Genomic DNA, 14,510 nt, shown 5'->3' with positions numbered 1-14,510 from the left:
CTAAAGAAACATGTAAAATCCACCAGGATGGTTATTCCTCACGTTTCTTGAAACCAGCCTGGCAAAAATTACTTTAAGGAATACATTTTTCTTTTTCTTTTTCTTTTTCTTTTTCTTTTTCTTTTTCTTTTTCTTTTTCTTTTTCTTTTTCTTTTTCTTTTTCTTTTTCTTTTTCTTTTTCTTTTTCTTTTTCTTTTTCTTTTTCTTTTTCTTTTTCTTTTTTTCTTTTTCTTACACTTTCTCTTTTTCTTTCTGTTTTTCTTTCTCTTTCTTTTTCTTTTTTTTTTTTTTTTTGGAGGAGGAAGAGGAGTAAAAGTTCTTGTTCCTTTCACAAAGTGAAAAAGAAACAAATATCCCTTCCTCCAGCCTTTTAGAAATTAATTTGTCTTAGGTATCCCATGTCCTCATATAAGAGCATCAGTTCTAATGCATTAAAAACACCGCTATGACACTTTTCCACCATTAACTTTTTTGTTTCCTCAGTAGCACTGATAAGGGGAAATTAAGTAATTATATAAATTCTCATAAAATACATCCTAAACAAAAGTATATCCCAGATATAATGCTTTTTTTTTCCTGCTTAAGCTGATAACTGTCTATTTCATACATCTACTGTTAAACCACATTTTTCTCCTACTGTTCCTCCTTGTTTCTTTTTGATAATATTTGCTCTGAAGATATGAGGCAATACAGTCAAAGTCAGAACCCTCTCCAGTTTAAAAGACACATTCTGCATTCATATTGAACGTGGGAATTACAAAGGCAGTGTGGGATGTATTTGTATTCCTATTTGCATGCCAAAATTCAAATTGTTCACTTGACTATGGTTTGTATCATAACACTGTTGTGGACACAGTTGCAAAGATGTCAGTATTTTCTGAATGAACTTCTTATCTGCATGTTTTGCAGCTGAGGTTTGCTAGATAAAGCAGCCTAAGTAGGGTAACATGAAACAGAAATTATAAAGCGATAATAAAAATTGTAAGACAGAAACAATTTCATCCTGCAAATTTCATCCTTACTATATGGGCAGCTGACTTTGTTTTACCTAACAAGTTACAATATACTAGAGACAGACAATTCAGTTTACAAAAAGTGTGAAATTCATCAGCCAAAAAAAAAAAAAAAAAGAAATATGAGATAATTACCAGAAAATATGGAAATTTGCAGTATGTCTATTTCAAAGTCTGATTGTTTAATTAGCCAAAATATAAATGATACATTCAATTGTGGAATGATGATGAAATTTGCTTTTATAAGTGAGTAGTTTTGCACTGGGAGAATTAATAGGACACAGTCTACAAAGGTAGTATGGGAAAAAGACTTTTTTAATAGTTTGACTATTTCCAAAACCTGAAAATTACATCTTTTTCTATGTACATTTGGAAACATAACACCTTGCTTATCAAATCTTGTACTCTTATAACTGTAGCCACTAGATCACATATACACTACAACATATCAAAATAGTTTAGTCTTTTACCAAGTGAATCTACTTAAGTTTTAAATCAGGTGTAAACATTGCCTTTGTATTAGGACAAATTCATTAATCATTCTGCCTTAGTTTGTCTAATCCTCAAAAGAACATTTGAAGAAAATGGGGACTTTTCAGAACAAAATATTTCAGATGAATTCCAAGGAAAAGCCAATTTAAAATTATTAATAATTTTTTTTTTCGTATTTGTAGGATATTGAAAAAAAATCACAAATGTTCTTTCAAAGCTTGTGTGTTGAGATAAAGATAGTTTAATAGATAAAACAAAAAGCCACATGCTCAAGCAAAGCAAAGCAAGGAATTCTTTCACTCCTTTCCATGGATGGGCAGGCATTCAACCACCTGCAAGAAAACAGGGCTCCAGCATGCATAACCATTTCTTGGGAAAACAAATGTCATTAGTCCTAATGCCCTCTTCTTCTCTCTTCCTCCAGCTGTATCTGCTGAGCACAATGCCACATGATAAGGAATACCCCTGTGGTCAGTTGGGGTCAGCTATCCTGGCTGTGTCCCCCATTGCTCCTTGTGTACACACCAGCCCCTCACTGGTGCAGTGGAGTGAAAGGCAGAAAGGCCTTGATTGTGTCAATCCTGCTCAGCAGGAGCTAAACCATTCCTGAATTATCAGCACTCTTTCCAGAAGAAATCCAAAATAATGCCGCATATTACCTACTATAAAGAAAACAAACCTACCCCAGCCAAAACCAGCACATCCTGGAAGAAGCATGATTGTTTTTTCCTCCTTACCTTAAAGCCAGTTTTACATATCCTGCCTTTTCTAGTTCCTTGCTCTTATTCCTCTCCCATTTGCAGTGTTTATCCTATCTTGCTTCTACTCTCCATACAGAGAAATAAACAAAACACCTTGTTGGGTGAGGGTTTTGGGGAGTTTTTGTTTTTGGTTTTTTCTTTTATATATATACCTTTTGGGGATATTTGGTGATCTATGCCAAAAAATAAAAAAAAAAAAAAATCCTGCAGCTGATTTCAGCACTCAAATTTTCACAAATTGGAAATAAATTGTGTTAGCCTTATGGAAATAATTAGCAAGAAAGTTTAACAAAAGTCATTACTACTACCCCTATTTTTCCTGAGGTTCCTCTTTAAGCAGCATTTTTCTGATGTTTTCTAAAGATAGATGATAAGTAATAGGCTATATAAACATTTGACTATCACTTCAACATATTGCAATCAACATGAGTACATACCAGCCAAAAAACAGGGCTTACTTCACAAACACTGCAGATAGAAATAACACAACAAAGCATTAACATTCCAAATAAACAATTATAAAGTGATATTTAGCATTACACATTTCAAATAAACATAATTCCTAGATAATACTTTTCAAAATAATTAATTTCTATCTCCTGTTTTCCAATTTAGAATTATGTGCCACATAATTATTTTGTAGCTGCTGGCTGAGTTGAAAAATCTTCAAGTTTGCCCTTTCCTTTCCCTTTCATGAATTTAGTGGCTTTTAACAATAGATTACACATGAGGTTTTCAAATTAAATGATTGCAGCAGCTAGTTCTACTAGTGGTTTAAGAATAATGATCAGGTAACACCTCTGGAAAACACTGTGGTGTCAGGCATGCTATAATTGCAGTACATAACATAACCATGTTTAAATACTTGAAAGTATGTATCTGTGTAAGTTAATCTTTTACAGAATTTTGCAAATGCATGTGAAGAAAAGAGATGTGAATTATGGCATTCTGATAGCATGTGAAACACAGGGGGGTAATAACTTTTTACCCATAAATAAAATATTTATATGTATTTATTGTGGCTAGAAAGTGCATGGTGCCCCACTTGCCTTCTTCATGAAGAAGAGTGTAATTGACTTTTTTTATTTTCATTTTTGTATCCATAAAAGAAATACACAGAAATAGTTTCTTTTTGACAGTAAAAAGTGAACTTCTAATTGGCATTTTTCTTCCTTTAAGGAATTTCTCTTTGTCAGTCTCGCATCCACTGTGATTAAATTTTAGGAGGTTTAGTGTTTGTGGTATTTAAAAGATCTGATTGAAAAATCTCTGACTAAGTATTTTGGTAGGACAATACCGGTTTTAGTCACAGCAGTTCTTGTGGCAATATATTGTTTTTAGTTAATTTTACTCATAAAGATTACCTTAGTTCAATAATGGAATAAGACTATTTGTTGAAATTATATCTCAGAAATGTCCTGGTTCTGCCCAAGTGTGTACATAGAAAGGTCAGTAGTGGAGGACTTAACATAATCACTCAATCTATGGCTTGTCAAGCCTCACAGGAGAACCTTGGCCTGACACATTTAGGCTGTGAACTTTAATCAGGGGATTTGCTTTATTTCTGTTTCCTAAAAAAATCTGAGATCCATCTCACAGAGAAACAGAAACACTGAGAATTTGGGGAAAAAATAATTTCCATTCTTAGACTTACTGAAAAAGGAGTAAGTCATTAGATCCAGAAGAATCTAATTTCCAATTTTATATTAAAGTGTGCTTTTAGACAAAAAAAGACATAACTTTTCCATGAGTCAGTCAAGAAAACCAGAGGATAATACAACTACATTGAATATACCAACATTTCTGACACACTACTCACCTTTTAATGGGACCTGGAAGTCAGTAAACAAAGCCTGAACCAGTTTATAATGCAGGGAGCCCTGGAGTCCATCTCAGTTTAGAATTGTCATAGGGAACAGCTAATTATTTTTTATTTTTTTATTTTTTTTTTTTTAATATGGGATGAACAGCAGGGGAAAGAAAACATCATCAGAAAATTGCATGAAAACTAACTTGTTTCAGATGCCAACATTCCTCCAGTCATTTTCCCAAACACACAACTGACTAATAGTTGTCTTTTAAAATCTTGTCAATGTTAGTCTTACAGTGCAAAACTCAGCTTTTGAAGCTAATTAGATCAATTTTGTCTGTGCTGAAGTATGTGCTCTTGAAAGTTTCTAAAATGTGATGGAAAGTACGACTACATACATAACACACAAAAATTAAAAGGGGGAAAACATCCATGGCTTTGAAAAGTCAGAAAATAGGTACAGACATTTATGATCCCTTTATTCACCATAAATGATAACTCACCTGAAGTCTAATAAAATAGATATGAGTTAGATATGAATTCAATATGAGTCTTTCTGGAACTCTTCAATATTTCTGAAAGTCACTGTGAAATATAAACCAGCAATTATATGTGTGAGTTTTTGGGGCTTACATTCAGATATCCCAAAATGCAAGTACTCTGGGAGAAGGATTGTAACACTGAGAGAAATGATGTATTTAAATGTGAAATTGACAATGATTTCTCATCTTGTGCTACAAAATCTCTCATTGAGCTTTTGTTGATATGTGAAACCTGGCTTGTGATCACAGTAGAGATTTGTGACTTAATGGGAGTGAAATCATACAGATGTTTTCTGAAAGAACATGGAATAGACTCATGGCCCCAGTTTGGAAACCATAAACATTAATCATCTCTTCCTTGTTTTCCTAGCTCCTGTCCGCTACTTTCAATGTGTCTTCCTAAATGGACCTAATGGATTTGGCCTGCAATTTCCTATTAATCCCCCTTCAAACAAGGAAGAAAAGACTCACTCAAAGACTTCCAAGAGAAAGACAAGGAAACCGGGGCAGTAGAGAGACTGAGTCCAATGATCACTGACATTTTGCACTTTATCTTTTCTGCTGAGGTCCACAGTAGCTACAGTGGTACTTGTCATTGCAAGAATGTGATCCGCTTGCACACATGTACCTGGAAAAGGTTTCCATGGGGCAATGGCAGAACAAGCAGTAATGAACTGTGTTTAACAAAGGTAGAAATGTAACAGTGCCCAGTTTCTCATGGAAAGGCTGCAATGCTAACAAAGCATTGATGTGACTGTGTGTGTGAGCATGTGCGTGTGTTTCCATGCCTCTTTTGCTCTTGTTTTACTTTACCTACATGCTCAGCATTGAAGTGAGTCTGTTTTCCATTTAATCTTATCTAAGGAGTGAAAGGTTGAATGTAGCTCTTATATCAGCAAGATTGCAAGACTAGCTGCAATCCTAAACCATTTCTTCTTAACGTTCAATCAAATTTCTGACAGGAAAATGCCTCACTAAGTCATGAAAATGTGCTTTGTGACTGGTGCTATTTTTATGTCTCATTGACCAGTGTAGCCCGAAGCTCACACTTACTTGGAGCAGCTCAATACACTATCAGTAAGTTGACTCCACAAGTCATGCTAATGATGAATTTTCTATTTAGTCTGAAACTGTAAAAGCATGGACTGTTTGCCCTGCCTGTTGGTAAAATACAAGCTCTTCTCTTCCTAAGGCCCAAAGTGAGAAGAGAAAGTGAAACCACATGTCAAAGGTTAGGAAAATCACTGTTTTACCAACATGAAGGTCTGAAGAAACAAATGAAATAATTATAGTGCTTCCACTTTTCTTCTGCAGCTAAATCTGATTGTTTTTCAGCAAAAACCATGTAAATGGACAATATACCACCCAACAATTTGCCATTAGCTTAAGCCAGATGAAAAGCTAGGATGTGAGATGCCATTCACAAAACTAAAGCAACCCAAATTTCCAGTAATTATGTGAATTTAATGCTATCTCAGATCAGTGAACAACAGCAAAAACCAAAATCCCAACAAAGAAAGAATCAGAAGAAAATTAAACATAAACACATTAAATAACCCAGGTATCTCATTTTACTAAATGAAATTAATGGACTTCCTCACAGCACACTACTGTAAATGGCTTACAGTAGAACTGAAAGTAGATGTGCTTGTCCTCAACCTTCTTTTGTGCATTTATGTAGAAATAAAGGATTTGTTGCCCTAAAAAATAGACAAGATGGCATTTGATCCATTTAAAGGCACATGAATGAAAATTGGCATCTCACTGGTCTATGCCTGGTATGTAAATAATGCATTTGTACAAGCTGCTATTTGTTTGCATTTCCTTACTATATTTTTGCATTTAATCTGGGAAATATTCAGCAGTGACCTTAGTTATGTAGTTACCTGCTGAAGCAATATGATCCTCTTTGTGAAAACCCACTACTTGTAGAGTCTGAACATGCTAAAAATTCTTTATCACTTTTTTATTTTTACTATAGACCAAGACAGCATTTGCCTCCTCTCTCTTACACTCTCTCTGCCCATCCATCTTACTTTAATCAAATAATTGACTCATGTGAGTTTTGGACAGCTGATTCTTTGACAGATTAGTGTAATTCAGAAAGCTTTGCTGTTACACTGCTGGGTCCTGTTGGTATTCTCTGATTACTGGTCATGGCCTTATGTGAATTGGGTCCTTGGTCTTAATGTGCTCTGATATTGCACAGGTCATGTGCTGAAAAAGGTGTCATTGCAACAAGAAATTTCAGTAGTGGTGACCAGAAAGAGGCAGGAACAGGTCCTGCTCAAGAAGTAGCTCTTCCCATGTAGAATCACACAATAGATACGAGTGTTCGAGGTGAATGTCCCCACAGACTCCTGTCAAATCTGCTCTGGAGATAGCACTGCCAGCAGAGAATTTTTAATGGTAGAATGATGATCTTCAGCTTTCTTTTGGTGTCTCTTTTTGTATTTTCAGCAACTTTTCCCTTTCAAATTTATGATTTTGTATATATTATGATGGATGTTATTGCCCTAGGTTTTTACTGTGAAAGCTATCTTAAAAATGAGATTTTAACTTTCTGAAAAATCAGTTACTTCAAGATTTTATCTAACACAAATAATCAGGACAAAAAAATTATATACTATCAACCTTTATATTTTTTCATCTTCTTTCGAAAACATAATTTTTTCATAATAGTTAGGCCTTAATCCTTCCTTCCTGTCTGAGATGGGAAATGACAAGAATTTGTTCTAGATCTCATTTCCATAATGTTTCAATTAGATATGTTTCAATGTTAGATATGTTTCAATGTTGGATATCTGAAAGCTTTGGAAATATGAACAATTTATATAATTGCATAAGTGATGTAAAATCAATCATTTAATTTTGTTTCCTAATCTTAGTTACTGCCTGGAAAAGCAGAAAAAACAGGTCCACTCTCAGAGAGGCAAGGGGTTTTCTCTTTAGATTCACCTGAAAACTAAAAAATTTCCTGGTGTGCATGGTTTTACTCAAATTAGCCTTAAATATTGCAAAATCTTATGCTGATTGTTATACATTTTGGAAAATAAAAAATATAAACCCTGTTTCAGTGACTGTGATATGTTGTTCTGTGAATTCAAAAGTGCAGGACAAGGGTTTACATATGCAAGCCTTAGAAATCTTCTGATTATAAAGAAGCAATTAGGCTGGAAAAATTACCCATCCAGCACTGTATTTACTCCTAATGGGCTTTTAGCAATACTTAGCCAGCTTTTTTACACTCTTTATTGATTACACTCTGACATATGGAAAGCTAAATGGTTGCTGCAGTCATTCAAGGTAGGACTTCATCTACACCAAACCATTTATGTTCACCAAACTGCTTATTTATAATACAACTGCACAACCAGTACAGACAAAGCTGTGATCTCCAATGACAAGTTTATAGTTCAGTCAATTAGGAAAATGGCCACCAAGAAACTGAAGTGCAAAAATTGGTGGGATTCCTGAAACCCACACCCCCCAGGACCTATGGCTTTCCTGTACCAGCAATGGATAAGGCAGATGGGCTGGTGTGGGAAAAAGACTACACCCTGGAGGTGATACAACTGCAATTGCTCAGCTCTGCACTGGGGTTCAAGACTCCTTTGCCCTGCAGAGTTTGATGAGTCATCCCACACATGAGGTGTGTCACTCAGCAGTTTCCCTGCGCGGTTTTCTTTGAGGTGCTAAGATCCTGATGAGGCCAACAGGAGCAGCCAGTTTCCAGCAAGACCAGTAAGATAAGTTTTACACTGCTGCCTGACCCAGAGCTGTTTACTCTTGCTGGTGCGGTCCTCAGACCTCGTCCTCAGCCCTATTCAGTTTCACACTCTTACCCATGCCACAGCTGGAGTCCAATTTCATCCATTTTAAAACCTTCCAGTAAAACAGAGCTTTTCTTAATGGCTCATTTCTATTGCACCAGTGAGTGAGGGGGTGCTCAGAAACTCTGGGTAAGAAGACTTAGCCTTCTTCAGTGATTAACTGTGCTGGTGCACAGCATTGCAGGTGCCCAGGTGCTGGGTGGCCACTGTGAGGATCAGTCCTGGCCTGGACATGGCTGGTTCCAGACGGCTCCAAGGCGCCCACCTCAGGGCACAGCTGAGCCCTGCTGCCATGGCCGCGGTGCTCTGGGGAAAGCAACTGTAAGGAAGGTTTGAAAATGCCACAAACATAGAGAGGAGGAACACAAAGAGTGAGAAGCAGAAGATGGAACACCAAGGTCAGAAGATGAGCTGCTCAGCACCAGGGCAGAGATTTCCCTGCAACCTGAGAAACACCCATGCCAGAGCAAGCTAAAAGTCTGAGAAGGACAAAGCAGTGAAGAGGAACCACCGTAGGCCAACCATTACTGACAGGGACTGGTGTGAAGAGTGACTCTAAGCTTGAGAAAAGGGAGGAAAGATGCTAATTTAATGTTTGCCTTTCTCTGTTTCCCACTATGCAAATCATGAAATCACACATTTTTGTGAGCTTATTTTCATCAATTCTTCTTTGTTCTCAACAGTAATTAGTAAACAATCTGACAGTCTTTAGCTTGACCCATGAGCTTTCTCATTCTTGTTCTTCCTATTTTCTCTCCCTGAGGGCAGGAGTGAGCAGCTGGGTGGAGGTTCGGTTGTTAACCGAGGCTGTCCCACCACAGCTGGTTTTTACACAGATCCTGTATGTCCTACTAAAAAATCAGCAAAATGCTACTTGTCCCACACTTGGAGTCACCACTTAGAACACAAGACACAATATACATAAATTGTACATTGCCACAAAAAATTATCCCACCAATTCCCAACTCTGGAAACACTCAGCTATTTTATTTTTATACACAGACATTAACTACTTAGTATAGTCTTGTTTAGATGCCAAATTCTCCATGATAAAAACTCTAAGACAACATAATAGAAGTGCAGTAAGCACAGTTTTAGAGAGATGTCTTTATCTGCTAGGACACAGGCACTGAGGAGAACAGCTGAAACCCTTTTCCCTTTCCTATCCTACAACTTTTCTTTCACCACTTAGTAGAGTAAGAAATGAGAGACTTAACCCCTTAGGGAGAACACTGGCCACTTAAGCTGCTTTGAATTTAAGACAGTCAGCGTCTGACTGTCCTCAGTTATGTACCATTGGCAGCACTCCTTTCCAGGGATTGAAGATTTTGGAAACCAATTAAAAATTAAAAGTATTACATGAGTGAGTAGTAGTGATGAAAATGAAGAGGTGAGGGGCAGGTAATTGACAAAACAAAAGGAAATATGAAATGCTTTAAAAGAATTCTTGGGCAGGATCTGTACATAAACGTAGTATTTCCTAAAGATTCATCTTAAAGGAGGTGATATTTCTGCCTCCTTTTAATTTTCCAGAAGGAAGAAATACAAAAGCAATTGAAAATATGAAACATGTATTATTTATACACATAAAAAGGTCACTAGATCTCTAGCTTGCATACCATCCATTTATCCTGAACAAAGTTCTCAAGAAATTCCCAATTGGCCAAATACTTGAGGAGTCATATTATTCACCCGTGGGAAAACAGAGTATACCTCCCAATGTTGAATTCCTAGTCAATTTGATTAAAAAATGAAATAACGTAACATTTTTTGGGTTTTCTCTTGGTTAATGGATTTCTGTGTATGCATGTTTTTTGTGACACATACTCCACACAATCATTTGTTCTGACATCCTCACATCTCAAGCACTAGGTGTTTATCAATATAATAAATACTTCTCATACTGAGGAAGAGTTTTCTTCCGTTTTCAGTTTTGTCTTTTATTATGGTAGAGATTAGTAAAACTTTTAGAATACATTTTTTTTTGCTTGGTCCAAAAGTCTAGCAATTCAATCAGTAATACATCCTTTGGGAAAAGTATTCTAGAAATTGCACTTTCCAGATACCACTTTTAATACTTAGCTCTTTTACCAATACTCAATAGATAAAATTTGTCTACAATTTTGAGCCTTTTTCTTTGGATGATTATTCTCAAAAGGTAAAATATGTTCTTGCTCCAACAGTGACCCCTGTGTTCCCTTTGGCTTGATTATTTTTCTGTATTAAGGAAAACCTAAGCTGTTCCATTTTTCTTCTTCACCCATTGCAGGAAAAGACCGAGCCCAAAACCGTTTAAGGAACCTGAAAGTGCACAAGTCCATGGGACCTGCCAAGATACAACCATGGATACTGAAAGAACTGTCTGAGGAAGTGGCTATGCCACTATCCAACATATTTGAGAAGTCATGGCAATCTGGTGGAGTTCCCACTGACTGGGAAAGGGGAAACATAATACCCATTTTTAAAAAGGGAGATAAGGAAGAACCAGGGAATGACAGGTCAGTCAGTTTCACCTCAGCATCTGGCAAGATCATAGAGCAGCTCCTCCTGGAAACTCTGCTAAGGCAGGTGGAAAATAATGAGATGATTGGTAACAGCCAACATGGCATCACTGAAGTCAGATCGTGTCTGACAAATTTCTTGGCCGTCTACCATACAGTTACGGCAGTGGTAGACGAGGGAAGGGCAACAGGCATCATCTCCCTGGACTTGAACAAAGGCACTGTCCCACATGATATCTATGTCTCTAAAATGGAGAGACGTGGATCTGATGAGTGGGCCACTGGGTGGATAAAGAATTGGCTGGATGATCATGCTCAAAGTGTTGAAGTCAGTGGTGCAATGTCCAAATGGAGAGCAGTGCCAAGTGGCGTTCCCCAGGGCTCAGTACTGGGACTGGTGCTTTTTAACATCCTTATTGGTGACATGGACAGTGGGTTTCAGTGCACCCTCAGTGAGTTCACTGATGACACCCAGGTGTGTGATGCAGTCAACACGCTGGAGGGAAGGAACAACACCCAGAGGGACCTTGTCAGGTTTGAGAGGTGGGCCCAGCTCATCCTGATGAAGTTCAGCAATGCCAAGTGCGAGGTCCTGCACCTGGTTTGGGGCAATCCCAAAAGCAATTTTAGGCTGGGCAGGGAATGGAAAGAGCCTAGCCCTGGGGAGAAGGACTTAGGGCTGGTGGTGGATGAAAAACTCGACATGACTCAGCAGTGTGTGCTAGAAGTGAAGAAAGACATCTGTATCCTGGGCTGCATCAAAAGCAGTGTGGCCAGCACATCGAAGGAGGTAATTCTCTCCCTCTACTCTGCTCTGGTGAGACCCCACCTGGACTACTGTGTTCAGGACTGGGAACCCCAGCACAAGAAAGATGTTGACATGCTGGAGCAAGTCCAGAAGGGAGTCATTAAGCTGACCACAGGGTTAGAGCACATCTCCTATAAAGATAGGTTGAGAGAGATGGGGCAGTTCAGCCTGGAGAAGAGAAGGCTTCGAGGATACTTAATAACAGTCTTCCAGTACCTAAAGGGGGCCTGCAAGAGAGCTAAAGAAGGACTTTTCACATCAGCATGTAGTGACAGGACAGAGAATGGTTTTCAGCTGAAGGAGGTTGGGTTTAGTTTAGATATTAGAGAGAAAATTTTTACTGTGAGGGTGGTGAGGCTCTGGAACAGGTTGCCCAGAGAGGTTGTGGACTCTCCATCCCTGGAGGTGTTCAAGGCCAGGTTGGACAGGGCTTTGAGATACTTGCTCTAGTGGAAGGTGTCCCTACCCATGGCAGGAGGGTTAGAACAAGATTATCTTTAAGGTCCCCTCCAACCTTAAACTATTCTATCATTCTATAATTCTAAAGGATACTTTGCCAACAGACAAACTGACTCCCAGATTTGATTTTACCTGAAATGTTCTATTAATTTTCTTTCAGAATACCTAAAGGCAATAAGCATGCCCGTGTCTTAAGCCTTTGGGGTTTGTCTCAGTCACCAATAAAATTGTATTAGTTAGTATGGCTGGTGGCTGAAACAGCAAGCCGCTGAATTTGGGTAGTAGCGGAGGTAATAAGTTTCTTCCTGTTTTGTGTGCTATTTGCTTTCATAATTCTAAAGCTTTTTATTTCTTATGCTAAATCTTGCTCTGAAAATAATTTGTTCTCCCATGAATCTCATGTAAAGCCAGAAGAAAAAGCAATCTTTTTTGAAACTGAATCACCAAACTGAAAATTTCTAATTATGGTAAAGAGAAACAGAAAAGATTTAATTTGCCTGCTTTTTTAATTCTAAAGAGGAGTATTACAAAATGGAGTTCATCTTGGTTTTGAACCTGTCAAAGAAATGGGAAAATAAAGCTGCTAACATTAGTACTGCAGGCATACTTTCCAGCTGAATGACAAAGATATAAATGAATATTTATCATGCAACCCAATTCCTGTGGAGTTTCTTTTCCTTCATAAAAGAAACAATGCAAAGGAGAAGTCTTGAGCACCACGTTGTTAAATTAGGGCTTAGAAGTAGCGTTTCAGTGAAGAAAAGGCAACATGAAGACAACTCGATGAGAACCTTCCATGATCCTCTCTAAAGTGATTCTTCCTGCCAAAGTCACACATCCAGCCTTTCCCAAAACAGCTGAGTTTCCTTGGCTTTATTGTGAGTGTGTATAAGACTGCCTTGAGAAAATCTGAATAAATCACTGCTGCTTGATGGCTTTTTTTGAGTGTGAAAGTCAATACAGTGTTCTGCTGTCTCACACATATAAGTGATTACATAGGTATACTAGCGTACTTACATTTCAACTGGAATGACAACATGTTCTCTGATAAATCAAATTACTAAACTAGAAAAGGAGCTGGAGTGGTGAGTCAACATTAAAAGTTCTTTTAATTTCACAAAAAATGTAAAAAAAACAAGTTAAAGAGAGAAACTAAAATATCCATTTTTATAAGATTTTGAGACCCTTACTCTTTAAATCATACAGATCATCCTCCTTTTTAGTTTATTGTCAAGAGTTTTTTTTACCATTTATGCCTTGCCAACTGATTTGTCATCTTTGGGCAGATGTAATAGAAGTTAATAAAATCCTATAGATTATAGGGACATTTGGATCCAGCTCCGAATTCATTATTTCCTAACTGATTGATCATTTAGTTAATTCTTTTGGAATCTTCCCCAAAGAGTAGAAGAGAAAATTGAAGTACCAAAGCATTTTGTCATGTATTTATTTTCAAAACAAAAGCAGAAAAGGCATTTAGAAAATTAGTACCAGTAACAGTGAGGTTATTAAATGCTAAATGTCATGAAAATTAAACATCTGTGTGGTTCAGCTTCCAGAAAATAAAGCCAGCAGCATTACTCTAATTTGCCTGAAAGTTAATGATTTAAAGGAAAAAATATTTTAGCATTTTTAGCTGATAGGAATGCTGTTGATATCCTACAGTTTCAATGAATTACAATTAGTGAAAATGACAAGTCAATGTAATCAAGAACAAGAATACTTCAGAATTAATCCAGATATGGAGACCAATTCACATATTCATGGGGATATTTTACACTTTATCTGTTTGTGGGCAGCTGTGTCATGGATGGGACTGATTGGCATACTACAGTGAAGAGGATTTCTGCAATTGTGTTGACAAATTCCCTTAAAAAATTGCAGAAATGGAGCAGTTAACAATTTTGGGTATGATCCCATTTGACAGCTATCACCCTTCATATTGAGACCTCTGCTATGAAGGGGTCTTTTATCACATGCAATCATTGTCATTCTTTTTCTTCCAAAAATATATAATTCTCTGCCTTTTTTAGATAAATGCATATGTTAGAGTGTTAAAACCATTCTCTTAACACTTTTTCTCTAATACTGATATGCTGTATAAATAATATCATCAGCTAAGACACAAAGAACTCAGTTGTAGGATGGAGCTGAGGACTTTAGGCTTGTAATGGAACTACCAGTATAAGAAAATACCGATATCCATTTTTAGATCATACCCTTCTTTTAGTTTGGTCATATAAATGTCTTAACCAAAACTTTTAAGTGACAGAAAATTATTTAAATTAAGT

General features: G+C 37.1%; 1 protein-coding gene across 32 annotated transcripts in view; it reads left to right on the top strand.

Moving 5' to 3' along the window:
- The window catches only part of TRDN (triadin), a 232,834-nt gene extending 219,683 nt beyond the window's left edge, over positions 1-13,151 (top strand). For 25 of the 32 annotated variants that reach the window (XM_086876943.1, XM_086876924.1, XM_086876942.1 and 22 more), the window contains one exon: positions 10,721-13,151. In XM_086876943.1, the coding sequence (XP_086733069.1) occupies positions 10,721-12,210 (1,490 nt within the window). In that variant the 3' untranslated portion in view covers positions 12,211-13,151. Of the gene's footprint in view, positions 1-4,988; positions 7,690-10,720 lie in introns of those variants that run through there. The other 7 variants (XM_086876951.1, XM_086876952.1, XM_086876949.1 and 4 more) reach the window with 1 other exon arrangement.
- The last annotated feature ends 1,359 nt before the right edge of the window (positions 13,152-14,510 follow it).

Source organism: Cyanistes caeruleus, chromosome 2, assembly GCF_971803275.1.
Source record: "Cyanistes caeruleus chromosome 2, bCyaCae1.hap1.1, whole genome shotgun sequence".
NCBI classification, from domain to species: Eukaryota; Metazoa; Chordata; class Aves; order Passeriformes; family Paridae; genus Cyanistes; species Cyanistes caeruleus.
The sequence above is the reverse complement of the archived record's forward strand: the minus strand, read 5'-3'. Positions and strand labels throughout refer to the sequence as shown.